General features: G+C 36.2%; 1 protein-coding gene across 2 annotated transcripts in view; it reads right to left on the bottom strand.

Annotated features, from left to right (window-relative positions):
* ZC3H7A (zinc finger CCCH-type containing 7A) overlaps positions 1-21,854 on the bottom strand; it is a 29,896-nt gene that overhangs the window by 7,366 nt on the left and 676 nt on the right. For both annotated transcript variants that reach the window (XR_008468017.1, XM_054211546.1), the window contains exons 2-16: positions 15,800-15,903; positions 14,578-14,617; positions 13,576-13,773; positions 12,868-13,026; positions 11,143-11,223; positions 11,014-11,055; positions 10,144-10,177; positions 9,419-9,699; positions 7,338-7,545; positions 6,297-6,361; positions 5,347-5,539; positions 3,455-3,616; positions 2,609-2,805; positions 2,275-2,372; positions 1,028-1,209 (exon numbers count right to left, since the gene is read on the bottom strand). Coding sequence is in view for 1 of the 2 variants with exons in the window: in XM_054211546.1 (XP_054067521.1) it covers positions 1,028-1,209; positions 2,275-2,372; positions 2,609-2,805; positions 3,455-3,616; positions 5,347-5,539; positions 6,297-6,361; positions 7,338-7,545; positions 9,419-9,699; positions 10,144-10,177; positions 11,014-11,055; positions 11,143-11,223; positions 12,868-13,026; positions 13,576-13,773; positions 14,578-14,617; positions 15,800-15,867 (2,008 nt within the window). In the remaining variant the exon portion in view is untranslated. The remainder of the gene's footprint in view (positions 1-1,027; positions 1,210-2,274; positions 2,373-2,608; positions 2,806-3,454; positions 3,617-5,346; positions 5,540-6,296; positions 6,362-7,337; positions 7,546-9,418; positions 9,700-10,143; positions 10,178-11,013; positions 11,056-11,142; positions 11,224-12,867; positions 13,027-13,575; positions 13,774-14,577; positions 14,618-15,799; positions 15,904-21,854) is intronic.

Below are 21,854 nucleotides of genomic sequence, written 5' to 3'. Positions count from 1 at the left end.
AAGCAACAAGGAGCTTCTTCAAAAAAAACAGGACGGGTGAGGATAAATCACAGACATAAAGGGGCAATAATGCCAGAAACACTGCAACACATTGGGATTGCCACATTTCCCTTTTTCCTCCGTGCATTGCCATGATCCAACACAGTTACTTAAATATGTAAAGTACTGCTGTCATGCAGAGCAAGATAGGAAGAATGAGCAACTGTTATGTGGTACAAATTATTTCCTGCTAACAGTTTAAATGCTTTTTAAAAAAAAAAAAAAAAAAAAAAAACAAAAAAAAACACGTAAGTCACAGAGAGTTTGGAACTCATGACCAAGGAATGGGCTGTAAATACAGACACATGCAATTCAAAAGCTATAATCTAGAAACGAAGTAATAAGATTTGTTATCCTCAAAGAAGCCAACAAAAACAAGCCAGATCAACAAAATCAGTCAAAATGTCCTGCGTGAGCAAGAACAGAATAATAGTTAAGTTTTAGCAACACATACACTAATGAGAGACAGAGTAGTGAACTGCAAAGATTTGTCTTCTGGCTCAATATATAAAAATATCAGAGTGCCAGTAAGCTAAAAGAAAGGTTCAACTGGGAAAAACCTTGACTCTTGTACTGGGGGACAGAGGGAAACAACGGCATAAATATTTCAAGCTTTTCTTTCAATGCCCTGTGAAAAAGAAATCTGATCAGGATCTTTCAAACTTTGAAGGTTTAAAAATAAAAAGTTTGACTTGGATTTAATATCGGCTCAAGACTTCTAGTTTTATTCAAGAAAAAAAATCTGATCATAATTAGCAGTTTTGAGCAGTTTTTATTATCAAAAACTTCCTAATTTTGGAATAGCTAGTAGCCTACTCAACACTTCTTATCGTATTTACATTACTGTTTATTGACTATGCTGTACGAAAAATTACAGCAAATTCTAAGTTAATTCACTGATCCCAAATTGCTAATTTCAGAAGGGAGTAGAGACAAGGAAGAAGTGGCATCACAATGAAGAGTAAAGCGCGCATTTTACCAAACTTACCTGTTTCCTTTTGCATTATCCAGACTTTAAGCTCTACCAGACTGTGAGCATAAAAGCATTTATCCTCTCGTAAACAGCCATAATGCACCTCATGTCTGCACAGGTCAAGCTGACATCGAATTTGAAAGGGGCGGATTTTGGAATACTTCACCATAGTTTCTCGCAAAATGTGGACAAGGCACCTGTTTTGAAAACAGTCAGTTTTAGACATTCTTTAAAATGGTTTTGTTCATGTCTGGAAAAACACATAAAATAACCATCCCTCATCATAGCTTACTCTTTTTAACATTATTTACAGCTTAGTCTTTTTAACACTTTTTATTCGAAATCAGAAAGCCAAAACAGTTTCCAGAAGGAAGTAGCATCTAATTATCATTTCTAGGCTGAGTAAACCATCATGGAACAGTACTCTTCTGAAATCCAGAGGTCCCCCTTCCGCTAAGCACTACTGAATTTTATCCAGCTGGATCACTACTTTCCAAGAGAGAAAGCATATCATGCTCACTTTCAAGTATATATTCTGACCTAAATACAAACACAAGTACTTACTCTTTTGAAGAGCACCATTAAAGAAAGAGTTGATGCCTAGCTCTTATAGCTGCAGCGTTTCCTCAATATAGGGAAGTGGAGTACAAACAAAGCAATTAAAATGCTCCCACTTAACGTTTCCATCATATAAAAATGTAAGTCTATTAATTCTCCAAAGCTTATTTAACACTATTACCACTACAAAGTCTTTGTTAACTTTCAAAGAGTAATTGAAAACACTTTCCTAGCACTTTTTTATCAAATTAATTAATAAGGACTATGGTCTATTTCAGAGTAATTAAGGTAAACTTGTTCTTTAAACTGTTCTGAGTTAAAACTACAGCAAAATAAGCAAAACAGACCAAAGAGAGCAAACTTATGAATTCCTATATTAATTTAACATCACACATCTATTTACAGCAATGCAGCTCACCAGGTAGATAAGCCATTAACAAACTGACACCAAAACCAGTAAGATTCAAACATGAGGGTGCATACCACTAATTTTGAATGCACTGATAAAGAAATAATTCACTTTCAATTTAATAATATGAGACAATCCTTGTTCAGTAAGTTTATCTTATCAATACTGCCAAAGCATAACAGTCACTTAGCAAGGAAGAGAATTTAATCAACACGTAAGAAATGAAAGTCAAAATGCCCTGAAACCTTTGCTTTTAATTTGAAACTTAAAGAAAGAGATGGTATTTCAGACGTACTTGTTGTCTTCAAAGTCATGCATAGCAGGGTGAGAACAAGACGATGAGTTATCCTTGTTCCTTTTGCTTATTATTCTGGGTTTATGATCAAAACATTTCTGGAATACAAAAACAGGTAATTATAGAGTATGTATTTTATACATTTTAAAATATACCTTACCTTAAAGATTTTCACAGAGACTTCAACTAGTCTCTAATATAAAGCCAGACAGATTATTATTGAACATGCATTTCAAAGTTTACAAAATAGTCACACATGAACCGAAGTATTTCTTTCCAGGGAATTTTATTATTTATTATCATTATTATCGTGTCATTAGAAATAAAGCAGCACCTCACAAAGAAACATAAATAATCCATGATGTTCTTGAAGAAGTCGGGACACAGTCAAGTTGATCTTTCCGTTTCCTCCAAAAAGAGCTTCTCGACTAAACGCTCCTTTGCGCTCCAGTGTCCACACATCTATCTCCTCTTGGCAATATGCAAAGGTGCAATGACCTGGGTATCTGCATTCCTCTTCAGCAGCAACATCTAAAATGGTAACATTGAATATGACATTGCTTTTACGCAACTTTTATTGGAAAATCATCTTAAAACTTCCACTATCTCCATTTCAAATGTTCTTCATACAGAAGATAAATCTGTTGTAAACGGGTCACTTAAGTCTAGCAGAGAGAAGCAAAACCTTATGCTGAATGACTTGCTGAAAATGTAAAACTCCTCAGAAAGGCTGATGCCAACCTCCATCAACTCTCCTTTTCCAGTCTAAGGCTACAATGCTGAGAACCCAGAATACCCTTTGCTTAAATATCATCAGATATAGCTGATAATTAATCCACGAGTCATCTTGCTTATATCATAAGAGGAGGTTCATACAGCAAAACTCTAACAAGAATGCTTTTCTGTTGTTGTTTTGGACAGCAATAGCCCAGCACTTGGAAGCAAAGTTATTCATGATGAAGACCAGTACAGAAGTACAGTGCATGTTCTCCAAATAATCACATTAATGGTCAAAATACGTCTCTCCTTCCAGCCTTTGAAAATACAAGCAAGCCAGTGAACTTCCTTCTCAACCTCCCCTGAGCAAGAATAAAAACCTCAATCTATACTTCACTGTGGAAAAACTAAACTATATTACTTTGAGTGTAGGCATTAACATTTTACTATCTATAACACCTACCTTTACAAATATAATATGGTCCCACATACTGTGTTTTTGTTGGTCTTGGACGTATTTTTTTCCATGATTTATCTTCAGAGTTTTTTATTCTACCAATTAGAATATCCTTCTTACATTTATGTTCTAAATTGGGATGGTAAGCGTAATCCAATAATTTAGGACCTGTAACAATTACAGCAAATTGCTTATATTTGCATAACTTGCAGCATACTTTCAACATTTCCATACACAGACTGGCATGTAAGTCCAAAAGCAAAGTACATGACCACACTGTACAGAATTCCTACTTGCAACAGCAACTCTGAAGAACCAAAAGTCATTAACAGCCATGTCGAGCAGAATAGAAAAAAAAACGGAATACTTACAAAAGGACCAGTCTCAGCAAGAAAAAAATCCCCACAAGTTATTTGGGGAGGGATGATGTGTTACCACCTTAAGATTACTTTGGGACAGCAACAAATTGCTGCCTTTTTTCAAATCCCAAAGTATACGTTTCCGTAACATTGATTTAAAACTTAAATTGCTTCTTTATAATACGTCAATGCGGATGAATTACAAGGGTCAGTAAACAGCTCTCTTAACCTTCAACTTATATTGTATTAGAACAGCTACTATGTTCAGAGACAAAACACGCTAGGTAAGAAGTACACACATACCAAAAATATAAATGCCAATCCCAGAACTGTGTGGATTTGGAAACAAAAATATACTTAGCTTTAAACTCTGTCTTTAGGATGACACTAAAGCGAAGACTACATTACCACTAAAATGAAGAAATCAGATGGAGAGTCTGAAGACAAGCAATGCTCAGTGAATTTTGCTATTTAAGGGACTACAAAAACGTGAGCGTGACCCAGTTTCTCTGGACAAGAAGCTGATGGAACAGTACAATTTCAAAAGTAGGTAGTAAAAGCAGGAGACACTTAAAGGCTTTGATAGAGATGCAAGGAAACAGAAGAAATAGATGCTTTGATACAAAAAGTCAAGATAGGAATGCACTTAGTATTTCCACCATCATTTTATAGCTCCTGCTGTTAACAGAATATGTTTAATGGTTTTTCAAACATCACTTCATGGATTTTTCTTGTAAAAATCATTTTAAACTAATATAAAAGTTCTTAAAACTACAAGAGTCACCCTCTAAATGTCTCAATACAATTCTTTATAAGATCCATTACTACGCTGCACTTTATTAGTACATATCAATATCAGTGACACCTATGACTTTAAAGACAATGCTTATTTTTAAGATTAGTCTTAATAAAACCTTTTGCCTCTAGAATACAGCTCTGTTTAACAGCGATAGCTCAGGCCTAAAAGATTAGTTATATTAAAGCCCAATGCTGGTTAAGGTCCTTTGAGTCAATACAGTGGAGTTAATTATTACTAAGGTTTGGAAGCCTCAGGATTATGATTTAGAATTAGTTTGAAAGAACAATAAAACAGATGGGACGTGAAGGTTACCGGGTACTTTGAACTGCGGTTCAATTCCCCATGGCCAATCAGAGAGAGTACTGCAAGTTTTTTTTAAGTCTTGAGCAAAGGTGTCATTCTTCACAGTACCCTGGGGGTTGGGAGGAAAGTGAATACAGAATGTGAACGACCTTACATAGTACACCTACTGGGTGGGGAAAGCGTGTGGTGGTTTGTGGTGGTTTTAGGAAACAAGAATCCATTAGGACAAGAAATAAAGACAAGAAGAAAGAAGATAAGTTGTTGAAACATTTTACCAGTTCCTTAATCATAAGATCGTACTACATCTGCAAAGAACAAGTCAGGATTAACACTGTTTAGAAGCCAACAGTATTTCACTTTATGAAAACTAAAGTTTTAAATGTATGCTTTTTATTTTTTTAATAAAATCAACCCAGTTGAGTCCAGAGGCCTCTTACCTTTTTTGACAAAACATAACTGGCAGGCCTGTCGTAGCTCATGTGTGCCTTCTAATGGGTTTCTTCCCGCAAGTGCTGAAGATACAGGTGTATTAGCAGTTGCACTGCTAAAAACATTTGAAAAATCATTTCTAGTTTGGCCTGCAATTCCCATGTAATTTTCGGACCCAAACAAACTACTAGGGCCATTTATCTGTTGGAAGAAAGCATATTTTACTTGATCCATATAATTTATCTACAATTAAAATGTAACCTACTGAATTTATTCTTCGAAGCGTAAGAAAGACTATACACAACAAATTCATAATACAAGCTTAACTACACGTCTAAGAAGGGGACACAGAGATTTTACAGAAGCCATATACCCAGCCCAGACGAAGCATATAACAAGACCCAACCAGGTACAGGGAGTACAACAGCACTTCCCAGGCTAATTATCACTCCATCCTGGCTCATGAGGATCCAATCCTTCATGCCACCCTTCCCCAAAAAATCAATGGCCAGCAGCATGACTGAAAACATAGCGCATGACTAGAACACAGAGACCAGATGGATTCTCAGACACAAGGCGATCTCTGCTCTGTTCCTGTACTCGGACAGGTCTCCAGGATTTCTAACATTTCGCACTCAGATCGTAAGAGATTTTCTCGCTCTTAGGTTGGTTACTTTACACTTCCACAGTATATTACAGCAAGTTCCTCAGGCAGCAAAAGTGGCTATGACAGTAGTCAAAGTTTGCCTATATAAAACATTTGTAAATTTTTTCTTGTGTTCAATTATTGTTGTTGTGAGCTACTGTACAACTGTTTTCCAAGCCAGAATCGTATTTTAATGATAAAAGTGCCATTTTTTTGAAAATAGAAACTTCTACTGTAAAAATTAAGATTGATGTTAAGCCTTCAAAACATTAACATTTGAACTGATGTGAAAGAAACATGAAAAATACTCACAAACAATGGGGAATTATTGCTGCTAAGTGTTGGTGTTCCATCCCTAGAAGCTGAACTTGAGAGATCTAAAGGAATAAAAAGAAGTTTTAGTTATTTCATATCCCCAAAACACCCTATGCAAAAAATTATTTATCACTCCTGAGAAGTATCAAATGTTTGGTTTTTTGACAAATACCAAAGGGGTTTTTTGGTTGCTATGATTATTTTTTTTCAATTACGTAAAAGCCCCTTGTAAACATCTGGGCTGAAAAATTACCAGGTAATCATCTTCAATATAACCAACTGATTAACATCAGCTGTAGCTTCACAGGCACATGCTGAAGCAACAGGAAGATACTTGTGCAGTAAAAAAAGGGTAGCTAGATAAGCAATATCTGACTATGAAAACTGAGGAGATGAAAAAAGGTTAAGAGGATTCTTCTATTTTTAATTTTATTTTGTAAATTTGGCTCCATTCTATACAGACCATGCTTCTGTAACAGTGGTAATTAGAGGCAAAACTTTATCTTTTCTAGTTTATTGGCTATTTATGTCTTATTATTTCACATACATAATTATAGTCCCTAGAGTCTGAATCCAAACATGTAACACTGGTATACACGGTTATATTACCCTTTTAGAATTTTTGTTTATTGCCAAATCATCATAGATGGTTTAAGCTGTAAGAACACATTTGTTGTTTTGTGTTTGTTTTTTGTAAAAAAAGAAAAAAAAATAGTTTGAAGGAACACAGCTCCTTCTTTACATTTATTTACCTGAAACAATTAACTTACACAATAAATGCAGAAAAACTGAACAGAGGGAGCCTGGAGCATGCTTATGTAGACCCTAAGTAAACAAAAGCTTTTTTAATCTAAATTTTTGTTTACAGTCAACACCAATTATCAATACTCTCAAAAATTGTGAGCACAGATCAAATGTTATGTAAGTGCTAAATATTACTGAATAGTTGTGAAAACTCATTTGTTAAAAAGGGAACCCAGTTGGCTCATGCACAACCCTCTCATTATATAAGGTCAAATATTAAGACTCATTTCTTACCTCTTTTGGGGTCACTGATTGAAAACGTGCTTAATGGTGAACAAAAATTTTCCAGTGAAGAAGCCAAAGGCTGTGAAAAGATTTCTGAAAGAGAAGGTGAAGGAACAAATCCTGCACTAACTGGCAGCGTCCCCAGCAAAGAGGCAGAGAAAGGTACACTAGGAGCTACACTTCCTGCAGGAATGGGTCCTCTGGCTCCTGTAGTTTGCTGGAAAAAAAGAAATTTAAAAAGAATGTTCACTCAAAGCAAAAAAAAAAAACTCTCAAGAACACAGTGTGCAACAGTTATTTCTTTTAGTAAAGTTTTTGCAAAGTTTTTATATACCTACTGAAAAGCAACTATAAAAGGTACGCTACAGCATGACAGTACTGTACAGAGCTGCATTACACTTAGAGAACTACAGTAATCAAACCCTAAAGAATGCCCTAATGCAAGGAATTATCCATGAATCCACCACTTTAATGGTTCAGTTAGCTAAAGTTTATTAACCTACTAATAGATTTGGATTTTTTTATGAATCAGATCAGATTTAATTTCCAAATTATGTTAAAAATGTAAGACAATAGGTAATAATCAGAAATTTACATGATTTTTTCTAAATAAAGAGAACATCATTCAAGCTGCAGTACAGTAAAGAGTTAAGAGTTAGCTTTGAAATAAATCCTCAGGTGTAATCAAATGATACCATGTTCTGCAAAGGCCAGATCACCCTTTTTTCCCCCCATGGAAAATAACATATCCTTTTGTACACCTTTGTTAATGACATTAACAAGTAGAGGAAGTTTCCCTCCCTCCTCCCAGACAGCTCCCCCTTGTCTGGAGGCTGACCAAATTGGTCTGCACAGAGTTTGGCCAACATTAAACTCCCTCTGTTGCCCAAGTTGTTAGCCTACAACTCACTCACGATTTCTACTACACGAGACTGCAGTCTATCTTGGAAGATTACACTTCCTCCAGGCTTTCACTATGACAACGAGTAGAGCATAGGCTAGAATATAGAATATTTCAGTTGGAAAGGACCTACAGTTGGACCTTTAGTGCAACTGCCTGACCAACTCACAGAACTTCCTAGGATCTCTGAAAAATAATTACTTTCTGTATCTCCAAAATACATTCTACAAAACAAAGTGAAAAAACAGAAAATTAGAAGCCCGAGCATTTTTTGATTTAAAGATTTACAACTGCATCCACAGCTGAATGAGGAATTAAAATCACAACTAACTGAAGAATTACATATGCCACAGTCTCATTTAACATTGCAATACTAAGGGCTCCAAATGACTGGCAGGGCCACAGCAGAGAGTCAGTAACTTGCTAATAAGCTCAGACATCTCTGCTCATCAATCAGAACTCTCGTTTTGACTAACAGTTAAGAAACTCTGTATGCTTCAGTCTGTTCTAGCTCTGGAATGATGGTGTAATTAAGAACAACTCTTCATATGCCTAAATTTCTCTAATAATCTCTTATAAAAAAAGAATTAAATTCATGATGGTCTAACTATTTCTGGTTATCCAGGAGGTGGATCTGCACAAAGCTCTGATTGCAGAGATACTGGTGAATGCAGTAGAAGACCACAGCGCAAGGACTAGTGTCCTGCAAAGCTACTAGCATAAGTTTACCTACAGTTTCTACAACTACGGGGTGGGCACTCCAACACACTCTCAGTTTCTGAGAGGGTTTATTTGCACCAAAACACCCCCAAAACGCACCAGCTGATGACTCCAAACGTCTACTTCACTATGCATAGTACTTCCTGGGAGCTACATCCCTCCCACTGTGGTAGCACTGTAGTAGCATAGCAGTATTTCTGAGGTAGTACCTCTCCCCCAGCAACCTTGCTCAGGTTTTCCAACACACAAAACCAATATAATTGTCCTTGGAGCTCTGCTGGGTCCTGGCATCTTTGCAGCCACATTAGCAAGAATCTGCACCAGAGAAAAATCAACCCAGTAATGCACAAATACAGCTCAATGTAACTAGGAAATTCAACTCACATTTCACTACTAGCCCACTTGATAAAAATACAAGATCCACTCATAAGGGTAGTTTTGAGAAAGAAAACAAACAAATTAGTCTTACCATTACACCTTCATCTGGATCAGGCACAGAATCAAGTAATTCATCAAGTTCTTCACCAATAATTATGTCTCCATCTCCACAATCTAAACATGCTTCTGGCATAGAGAAAGAAACATTCCCTCCATTTGCCAACACTGCAGAAGGCAAAGAAACCTTTTCCACTTGAAGAGGCATCACAGAAGATAAAGATGGTACGGGTACTGATGACACTTTAGACACTTCAGAACCAAAGTTTGATGAAGAAGCAGCAGAAACCATGTCTTGCTTCTGGTCAGATAGATCTGAAACAGGTAAGATGGGAATGACTGGAACTTTTGTTCAAATATGTAAAAAAAAAAAAATAATAAAAAAAAAGATCTCGCGTAACTTTTACCCTGACAATGTGAGGAGTGAAGGAGTGGAGAAACACGATAAACATGATGAATGTTTATGCAAAACCACATTAAATTTCTTCAGCTTCCACTAACTTTCAATTCATGTGTACTTATATCTCAATGTCTGTATATTACTCAAAGTAAAAGAGACAGGAAAAGTTACAGACCTGATACGTTACTAAATCTTTGGCATATTCTCCCTCCCTGTTTTTCCAAGTTAAAGAGAACAGTATGAGACACTCACTATAAGAACAGTTACAACCATATCAAGTTGAGGAGACTGAAAGGAAATTTGCTCAGCCACTTAAATATGCTTCCTAGCATTAATAGTGTCACACAACCAAGACTCACCTAACTCAATATCTTCTACAGAAGAAGAAGAATTCTGTAAGTAAGAAAAAACATACCTCTCAGCACTTTGCACAAGAGCCATTAAAATTTTCAAAAACATATTTATAGACTAAGAATGTTAGTCCTCAAATTTAGGTTTTATAGAATTTGAAATTTATGAAGTCTAATGGAATTTAAAGGTCAAATACTTTTTTAGATAATGCATCCATTTGCAGACTGAAATCCACTCACATTATCACTAAAAACCTGCAACCAACCAACAAAAATGAGAGTGGTACTTCAGGGAATAAAAGAGCCTAAACAGTATCTTAAATGAGCTGTTCCTACATTTCCCCATTCAGTTACAGCTAAATTGTCTACATTCCTGTGAAAAAATTCTGTAAGATTAAGATGAACTCCTCTTCATTACTGCTATTCAGGCACATTACAAATTGCAAAATAAATGCAAGTTCAGCTGCTAGTGAAGGTCGAATTTGGACAAATGCATAAATTAAAAGGAATTTTATCCCAGCACCCTTCACTTCCATAACTGTTAACAAAATAGATAAATAAATACATACATAAATGAATAAATACATAAGAAAGCACATTAACTATGCCCTTGCCTCAAGACATTAAAACTAAATATATTCATTGCGCTGGATTTAATGTTTTAACTAACATTTATTCTACAAAGATAACTTGAATGGTGATCTTGCGTCCTAGTCTGCCATAAATATATAGCAAAAATGAAGAACCCTGAAGTCCAAAATAACGGCATCTTCTATAAAATGTCAACTGCACAATTTTCACTTCATCATCGTGAAATTATGAAACAATGATTCCCTGTAGTTTAAAGTCAGCTTGCACTTGGAACATGCAAAACCTTACCTGAGTTGATACATCGCTAGAAACTGAATTTGAGGAGGGTGGCTGCAATGAAAAGACACCTTCATTAAATACAGAACTGGTATCGAGAGAGGGAAACCTCAATGTAAAATGTTAAAAATAAAATCTTACCTTTGCTCTTACATACGCTTTCCTTATTTTTAACCCTAGTTTCTGAGCTAGTTCTTGGGTAAGCTTAATCACACTTTCATCCTAAAAGACACAAATAAAATTTCATAATTTACATTGTCATCCAGTCAAGTCGGTGTTTACATCTCAGTCTATATTCAGTAAGATCCCTATATGCAGAATGTTTCACAATGCATCTTTACTCTTCCACAAAAATATGGGACTACAAGCCAACGCGGAAAAATACAGCTACCTTCAAGCAAAATTACTCCAATATTTGGAATTTTTTAAAAAGCCAGAAAACAGACAGTATCCTTCTCTTCCACTTGTTTGAATTTAAAATAACAGAAAGATTTTTCCGAAACCAGAAAAGTTCAGTGAAGTGGGGAGGGGTTGTGGGGGGGTGGTTTTTGTTTGTTTGTTTGGGGAGGGTGTTTGGTTTTTGAGGGGATGGGGGTTTTTGTTGTTTTGTTTTTACACAAATTGAGGGCCACATTTTCCATTACCATAATGTCTGCTACTACAAAACACTGCTGAATATTTAATGAGAACTCTGTATTTTGGCAGTAATTGTATCATACAACTAGAAAAAGTTGAGTTAAAAACCCGGTCATATTTCATTTTGTCCTATAGTTATAACTATCCATTTAAATTATTTTAAGAGTTAGTTTTCAGAATGAGTCCTACAGCTAGAAAAAGCTATCTATAAAACTTATATAAAGGCATATAAACCTGAAGCGAACACATTCAGATCTGGAGGTGCAAAGTGAGGATCCAAAGTCCAAAGTTACACAGTCAGATAAGCTGCTGCGTATTTGGAAACACAACCGAAACCTTCTCTATATCAGGAGGTAAACCTATGCTCAACAGTTTGTCTAGCAATTTCACTGTAACTTTGATGTAGAAAGGCGAATAAAATGCATCTCAGTGTTCTGTCCTGTGATCAGTCTATTTTGAGCAAAGCATGCAGCTTCCATCAGCATTTTAGTTCAAATCAGGAATGCGTTTCTGAAGTGAAGCTCTTAATCATCCTTTTACTGCGTTTTAGTTTGCGTTATGAAGTGTCTCAGAGAACCAAATTAGATTAATTTTGGATGAAACTAAATCAAAAGTGCTGTGGGAATGCACTTGATGCACTCCAACTCTCTTGTTTTTTTTAAAAAGCAACAACAAAAATAAAAAAAACCCAACAAACCATGGAAATCAGATCCTCAGAACCAGCATTTCAGTCTACAGATCCTCTCCTATTACACCCCACACTGCTGCATAATAAGTGATTCAGATGGAGGACAATGCACAGATAAGGTTGTTACTAAATGCTCAGAAAGCTAAAATACAGTTATCAAAAGAATCAATATTTACATTATATTTAAGGGTGTTTTTTCTCTTTATGTCATGAGTATACTTCTGACTGTAAAGAATTTTAAACAATTAATTCAGTGGCTCCAGTGTTTATTGCAAACGTTTATGGCACTTGACCCTCCCTGCAAATTGACTATTTCTTGTGCTGGAAGTTAACACAACAAACTGAGCTTGGGGACTGTAATCTCTGCTATCAGTCTTCACCGTCTTCACTTCCACAAAAAAAATAATTCTTAGAGGAATAAAAAAATATTTTACTGCATTAAAAAAAACAAACCAACCAAAAAACCTTCAATGGTCTTGATGTAAATACATGTTTTCTGTATTAAATCTTTAAAAATAATCATCAATATATAATTTACCTACCTGCGGCACAGCAAGAGAACATTTTGCTACAGCATCGTAAGCCTTCTTATACCTTCCCAGTTCATTCAAAGCTTTTGCTTTCCGATAGAGAGCTCTGAAATTGTTTTCATTCAATCTTAATGCTATCTCACAGTCTTCTAGAACTTTTTCATGCAATCCCTACAAGGAGAAAAAAGAAAAAAGGCACTATCAGAACTATTATCATTGAAATACTGAATTTAAACTGTATTAGATGAAGGTATTGAAACACTATAAAACATTCACCAAGGCCACTGCACACTGCACACACGAGTTTTGCTAAGTCACCAACGTATGCAAGTAAAAAAAAGCAGGGCCATCATTCATAGAAAATCCAATAATAGTAACGAAGGCAATTTAGCTCTTTCACAAAAGCTATCTTATTCCACAGAGAAAGTAGCAGACTTGGGTGCAATCAGCAGTATAAATGGATAAAAATACCGTTCCATCAACCTCCAAGTCTAGTACGACTCTTTTATGTTAATATACTAGTATTAGTAACTGAAAATATCTCGATGATTATACTTGTGTAAAAATAAGGGAGTAAAGAATATGCCAAATGATGATTTGAAACATGCCAATTCTCAAACCAATACCAAGAGTTTTCCACTCACTAGGAAACTTTCCATGTCTTCACACTCTGTTAGCGCATTGTTCTTGAGAAATCATACAGTTTAAACAGAAGCTTACCATATTTGAAAAACATGCTGTCCTGTTCACGTGCAGCTTCTCTAAAATATCATCAGAAACATGGATTTCTTCAGAATTAGCATAATCAGCTATATTTATAGCTTCTGTGTAGTGACTCAGTGATCCTCTCCAATCACCTTCTCGGTACACATCATTTCCTTCATTAAAAAGATTTCTAACAAGCTCTCGTATAAATAACTGGAACAATGAAAAGAAACACTCATCAAGAGCAGTATTTGTTGTTTATCTTCCATGTTGCCAAATACATTTTAGAATAGAAAATTTATACTTGTAACTTCACAGAATCAAATGCAAAACTTCTGTCTGTTAGTATTTTTCTTCTGACATTTTTCCAAGACAATCCCTAATATAAAATACACAATACATGTAAACAAAAGAGGCTGAACTACTGATAAAAGAATTACTTTGTATAAATAAGTTAAGACAGATGTGTGTGTGTATGCTGCCATAGCAAGATTTTTTTTTAATCTAAAATGTGAACAACTGTGTTTTTATCTAATATGTTCTTAAATCCAATGAAACCACCTTCCACTGGTTAAAAATGCTAACAAGATGAGTCTGAAAATATAAGTAAAAAATTATGCAAAATAATAACACGTACAGAAACAAAATGTGTTATGAAGATTTATGTGACAGAGGTCCTTTTATCTCACTTTTGCTGTGCTTCTGTAAACTTTACTCAGAATAGTACATTGTTTTATCCATTGAACACCCCAAATTCATCCGTAACACCAGTAGAGAAAGAGTTAATCTGAACTCCTATATGAGCACGTATATATGTATATGTAGTACATATGTATGACCCCAGGCATCCAAATGTCTGAACACCTGTTTCACAATGTAAGTAGTCCAATATTGAGACATTGTAAATTACCATTCATATTATACCATTTCTTAAATGATGATTAAAAATAAGGATAAATATAATAAGTTAGGCCCATATTAAAAGCCCTTCAGAAAATGCAAAAGTAATTTCATTACCTCATACTGTTCTTGCGTCCCTGGATAGGGCAAAGTAGATCTAGAAAAACAAATTACAAAATTTACTCACTATACGTATTGCTTTAAAAGACAATCAGATGGGAGAATACTGGTTGTTCCTAAAAGCAGACTCACTTGCTGCAACAGGCAAATTGCTAAATATTGTCTATTGCCTGCACTGAACAAGGCGGGAATGTCATAGATCAGTTTTGATTAAACAACTGTGTTTTCTTATTAGTAATGACTCATTTTCATTTAAAGTTACAAAGCCAGTCTTAACTCTGCTGCTCAAAACATGCTAAGGTTGTGAATGCTTTGAGTTTAAAGCCTCAATGTTGTTTGTTTAAAAACAACTTCCTTCCTCTCCTCCACTATGCATAAACAGACTATACATGAGGAGAACGGCAATCTTATTGTAAGTATTATAAAATGACAAATTATCTGTCAAAAGAAAACATGAGTTTTAATTAAGTCATACCAATGACACTACAGGAATTTTAAGAGTTCTTTTGTATGACATGCAACAGGGATTTCTTTAACACAGAACAGAGATATTTACTTCTAACTTTTCAGGAAGAAAAATGGGAAGCCTTTCCCTTCCTGTATAGGTTACCTGAGAATCTGTTTCTCAATAATTTTTAAAAGGGCAGTTTTCTCCCCCTGCTCTCCCCCACTCCCCCCCACCACCAAAGAATGCCTTACGCGAGCAGTGAACTAGAGTGAGACTTCACAATGATTTTAAGCTAGCCAGGATCTTCTAGAGGAGAATTTGGCATTGATCCAAACAAAAATTAACTACTAAGATGATTTTTCATTAGGTTAAATTTTAGCTCCAGAGAGTTGAAACACTTAGGTAGTGGTGAGCAAATCCATCCCTTTCCCTAGCAACTCAGTCTTAGGGGTAGCTGCCCACAAGTATAAGGTGGATTTTCAGACTATCAACATTTTCCACCCACCAAAAAAATTCAGTGCTGATTTTTCTCAAAGGCAGAAAAGGAATACCCTCCCACCTTCAATCTGCTCAGTTTGGGAACAAAGAGGGGTTCTGTCTTTTCTTTAAGAGTGCTCTCCATTTCCATGTTCATGGTAGGAACTATTCTGACGATAAAGACAGGTCCTCCTCCTTCCTCTGCTGGTGCTGTATTAAAAGGACTTTCCCAGAGCTATCCATCTAATCTACATATGTGTATAAGCATACAAGAATAAAACCACAAAATCATACTCTATAAACTGGAGTCCTTTCTTAATGTCCTGTTGTCTAGTGCTCCTCTCTTCCGACACATTGGACATGTTATCCTGAACATCCACTTTTCGGATATGCCACTCCTCAAAAAGGAAGAAAGATAAATGGCTGTTAATATATAGCAGTTTGCATTTGGACCAGAAGGATCCGATCTCCCATCAACACTAAGTCCATCATACAAACATGATACTGCAACGCAGCTTCAGAGAACATGCTCTGAAGAAACTTCACGCAAACACCGCAGTGCTCACAGCCATGCGGGCCGAAGCCCCAGGTGAGAAACAACAGCCCCTCTCTCAGTGCCCAGTCACACTACACTTTGGCAGAAAACCTTTCTTATAATCTCTACTTCATCTTTGGTTTTCCACTTATTTACTCCAGATCACCCAGAGTCATGTTAGTGAAACTGAACCAACCAACAAGCACAGCTTGCACAAACTACTGCTAAACCAGGCTCAGGTTCCACAGCGTCCCCCTTTAATAGCTTTATACTTTTATTTGTTTGTTGAAGTAGAAATAAACTCAAGAATGTGGTATAGTTATTAATAAACCCCAAACTGACTACAAAACTACCATTAACTCTAATTCTAGAGTCTCTCATCCTCACCCAACTCCTAAGGTGTAATTAGAAGCAAATTCCTACTGCTTTAATAATATCTATCAGTTGACTAAGGTGAAAATCTTGGAAACCTTACCGGTAGCAAAGACTACCTACTTCATTTGAAAGACTGGATTACTGTAATGTAATTCCACATCATCAACATGACATTTAAATCCAATTTAAGTAGTCTGGATCAGTGATTTATTTTTTTTCTTCACGTCTTTCATTTACTGGATTTACAAATATGCAAGTTAAACAGGCTAAACTGATCTGTATAACCTTCAAGATAAGGCTAATTAAAGTATGGTTTCACTGCTGCATACATTTGTGACTAATTGCAATATAAGAATACAACTTATTTTTACAAAACAGATCAGTAGGAAAAAGTTTTATTCTGAAAATACTGAAATTCAGAAAAAGGCTTTTAGCTTAAGGAATATTTTTTTTTGTTAAGAAAATCACTTTTTGTAGGAATTTATAGTTAAAAAGAAAAAAGGAATTGCATGCAGTACATTTCTATTGCTCTTGAAAGTAGGCTAAAAAAGGGCAGTATTTTGTGCCAGGTTACCGTTTCACCTCAACAACAGAAGAATGAAAACAAAGTAAAATAAAATAGAAAAAACTAAAATAACCTCCAGCAAACTCAACAAAACCTCAAGTGAGAATAGAAATCAGCTGGAGAAGATTCCCTACTTTCTCAATTAATGTGGAATAATGAAACAATCTGAAGAGCTTTCAGCACTAATAATGTTTACAAACCTTTCCAAAGCATCTTAAATGAACACATAAAGTCTACACTATTTCAAGTCATTAAGAGTTAGCCCTATTGTAACACATTCTTAAGAGAAGCAAAAGAAACTGAGTAATTTTCTTAAGGTCACTAAGCAAATTAATGGAAGTACTTCAAGTCCCCATTTCACCTCACTTCTTACTGTGACCTGTAATATCTGTAATACTGTAATATCACCAAGCTTTAAAAAAACAAAAAAAAAAAGAACAAGTCTGTAGACAAATATCATTGACAGCTACAATAATTTACTGACATGAATTGTTCAGCTATTGCTTGGTTAAGTATATAAATAGCACTCAGTCATCTACTCTCCAGAGAGGAAATAACCATGAATGCCTTTTGTAACTGTTTTTCATGTTATTTTATGCACCATCTTTTCTTCCACAAGTTAGCAATACATACAGGGCTTTTGGCAAGTACATGAAAGACTTTTATTATAAGATAAATGTTTTCATGAGTAATAATAGTTTATCTATAAAGAAATCTAAATATAAATGCCAAAAGGAAATCTATTGGGGATCTGAATATATTTTATTAAGTCATTCATGGTTTAGATTTTAGAATTCAAACAAAGGCTAGTAAGAGTAAGAAATTCTCACAGTAACCAAAGACAGCAGCAATATCAGCATATGCTTTCCCACAAAAATAGGTAAGCTATGTAGAACATATTTTATTCCCCTGAATTAACAGCTGACAAAGTAATATCCTGCCAACACGAGAGTCTTGCATATGTCAAGATCTGGGCAAATGTTAGGATCAGCTTTACTCTAATAATTTTCATCAGCCCCAATACTCCACACCAACAACTTGCAGAGATGAAAAGAGTTCAACATAGCAACAACTCCATTTATTTATCACCTCTAGGATAAATATTAAAGAATAAATGATATATTGAAACTTGAGGATGTGGAGATCCAATTTCTCAATAACAATAAAGTTAATGGAAATGTTACAAACTGGCATCACAGATAATAGAAAACTGCAAGTAATGAACATATGTGAGTGGTGCAATTTACTATTCAAAGCAGTTTTCTATTTTTTTTGCTACTTACTCATCTGCACCATAAGATGTTCAGGCAAAAATTATCTTTCCTTAACATACTTTGACAGTAACATTGCCCCAATATCAGATGATTTGGCAGAGTTTTTAAAATTGTTTCAGATAGCACATCTAACAGCATCTCTCCCATCCAAACTATTCTTAGATCCTCTTGAGCAACCAGAAACACGTTAGACTCGTACAAGGCAAACAACAATCGTGTCTTGACTTTTAATGTCATGCATCCATTTTCAAAGTTTAAAAACCCCGCCTATTTAGCAACAGCTTTTCTCTTCCATCTGCAGGGACAGAGTTTAAAACAAATTATCAATATATACATATATTTTAAAAGTTAAAATGTTGCTTTGTTGCTTTTAACTGTTACTAGAAAAACTTTACTCCGTACAATTCACTGAATGAGTCAAGCTAAAAGAAAAGAAAGAAAAAAAATAATATGGGATCAGAAAAAAAAAAAAAGGCAGACTAATACATCAGTAATTAAGGTCACAGGCAGAACTGATCGTTGCATTAAATGTTGTATTTCTACAGCTGCTGGTACATGACCAATACAAGCTCAACTTGCTAAATCTAGTAGAGTAAAATGAAAGCTGCCTAACCCCAAACAAGTTAAAGAACAATTTATACTCTTTTACCTTTATCACAGGCTTCAACTCATCATGTTTCGCAAAAGCCGAAGCCAAGTGACAGAAAGTACACTGCCAGTAGCCAATGTCACCTTTGTCACCTTTTCTGATAGATGCTGGTCCAGTTATACAAACAGGAGATACGGAGGAAAACACGTTTGTGCCAGCTCTGGCAGACAGGAATACCTACACGCTTCTCTTACACAAAGCCACTTATGCCTCTTACTGGTTATGTGCCTTCCTTCCAGCATAGGGCAAGACAAATTTCTCATTTTCTGTATTTTGGCACTTCTGAGACATTCAAGATAAATTTTAAAGGACACTCATAATATTTAGGGATAATCCTTCAGGCACAAGAGCGTTGAACACAACAACTGCTTAGACTATCTTGCAAAGCAAAACTGATCTTTGGAATGCAAGCCAATAAAATCATGCAGAATGCAGGCAACCGAGATGTTCTGTAGAATGAATACAGGCCTCAGTTATTCTGAAAAGCAAGGTAACACTGCTTAAAACTTTGGAGAGTCAAGCCTTTCCATTTCTCAATTGCAAATCCAGGGAGCAAGTATCTACAGTTTGAAAATTCAGTCCCGAAGGGCAGGGAACTGGGCAGGACTAATCCTCTCTCCTGCTGCCTACGGTTGTGCAAACAGCTTGTTTAGAGATGGTGAAGACAGGAAAAACACATAACGTTATTTGGGGACCAGAACTGCTACCACTGGGAATTAACGACCTTCAGCTGACCAAATAATTCTGTTATTGTTTTTTATTGACATTAATGGTTTCTGCTATTTTAAATACTTAAAATAAGCATTCTCTGCAACTTCAGACCTAAATGGTGAAAACAATTGGAAGTCCACTGGTCCTCACTGCACTTCCTTCTCCACAGAGCTAAAACTTAAAAACTAAGTGCAGTGTATAGATGTGTTCTTTTAAGATATAGAAGCATATCCTCTTGTCACGCACCACTGAGTTCAATATTAGTGCAATTACTGGGTTACAGGGATCTCAAGTTAGAGCTTTGTATCGTACAAAGCACATTGAAAATTTTATCATGATTGCTGCTGATAGATCTCTACCAGCCTCGGTGGTTCAGCTGAATTATGAGCCCTGACTGGGGAGCAAGTCTAGTGAAAATCACACTGAGTGAAGGGATCCCCTTTTGTATTCTAGCATCAGCCTTCTCCCCCTTTTTATGACACAGGCAGGAGAAGGTAACAAACTCAAATATTAAATCAACTCAGTCACAAATTAACCTATGATTTACACCATCACATGCCAAAACTTGGATCAGCAATCAGAATTTATGAAAGTGTACAAAATCAAAGTGTGAACAGTTCACCAGTGTTTCCACATAGGAAAACTGTACTGCAGAAGACAGCAGTTACACCTAGAGTAAAGACAATACTGCAAAGAGAATGGGGAAGATTGAACCAGAATGGCAGTAGTGACTATATGGCTAAGAGACAGGCAGTATAAATCCCTTTCTCCTATAAGAAGCGAAAGCCCATCGCTGCTGCTGCCTCCTGCACCGCTACCAGCAGCAGCAAGCATCATGTGTTCAGGCATCTGGATCCAAAAAGCTGTCTGTGTTTAATTCCCACCCCAGGGGCACAAGAAAGCGGGGAACTACCTTAACAGAGGCAAGTAAGAAAAGAAGGTACACACATGCAGCTGTACCGTAACTGCTTCCTAGGGAGATGTCAGCAACAAAACCATCTCCGGTACCCCCAGCTCCAACCCAGACAAGAATCAAACTGGACACCAAGCACCTGCCCAACATAGCCTGACCCAAAGCAGACTCCTTGCTCATCCTGACCATCTGACAGTTTAAATGAATGATTACAGATAATAAACTACAGTGCAAATTAAAGCATGCCTCACAGAGACTGTAAACTGCTCAACAGACTTGGACTGGCATCAAGGTGAGGAAGAGAAAATAGAAGTCCTAATACAAAGCCTTTTTAGAAGTATCTTCCTCAGCACAAAAGATTTAATATTCATGCTCATGCATCACTGGGCCATTACACGGGACACTTCAAACATATAACATGCTGGGGGGCAACAGGGAAAAGCGTACACAGTACACGTTTCAATAACTCAACACGTTAATTCCTCTGCTTAATCTAATACTTTTGGTTACAATCACGCAGTTCTGTTATGTCAGCTGAAAAAGCCACTTAACACAGACATTACTCAGTTTCGTTTTTATTTTTGTAAAAAAAAAAAAAACAACGCACAAACTTAACTGTTGTCAAAATGAAACATCTAAATGAAGCAGAGTATACAGCAACAGTTTAACATCTACTCACTCCACATTCTTTATTTACCTAAAGTATGTAGTTGCATCTCCTCCCACTCGTTCCCTACCCACAAAATACCAAAATATTGTTCAAGGTTTCTTTTCTATTCTCATAGCTTTCCTACATTTTTTTTTTAAATCCGTGAAAGAAACAGGAGAGAACAAAGGCGCTTCGTAAAGTCGCTTCATTTCCCTTGGAAATTAAGGAGTGGGGCTGGAAGACTTTGGTTTATGGTTCCCTTAGACATTTTAGTAAAGAGCAAATCCAAAATTTGAGCTGAAGAAGGAGCATCTTAGCAATAAATCCAGGTTTACGGACGGAATTTGAGTTGATTACCAAGATAAGCTTTGGTAATCGATTTTGATGACTGCAACTGACAGTCTTTGGCGTTTTTTTTAAGCTTTTACTTCCCGTAATACATTATGACTTTCTGTAACGAAGCAGTGACAGTGCTGCCTAACCGGGGACACAGCCTCAGCAAAGCGGAGGAACGGAAAACGGGCGTTGTTTTTCCCTTCGGCTGGACGAAGGGGGGCACAAGTTGCACCGCGCACTTCTTCCAGCAGAAAGCCCGAAAAACTCGTCACACGCGAAACGTGTCCGGGACGGGACGGGTCGGGGCACCGGCGGGACACGGTCCCGCTCCCAGCCGCTGTC

The sequence above is a fragment of the Rissa tridactyla genome, chromosome 8 (genome assembly GCF_028500815.1).
Source record: "Rissa tridactyla isolate bRisTri1 chromosome 8, bRisTri1.patW.cur.20221130, whole genome shotgun sequence".
Taxonomy (NCBI): domain Eukaryota; kingdom Metazoa; phylum Chordata; class Aves; order Charadriiformes; family Laridae; genus Rissa; species Rissa tridactyla.
The sequence above is the reverse complement of the archived record's forward strand: the minus strand, read 5'-3'. Positions and strand labels throughout refer to the sequence as shown.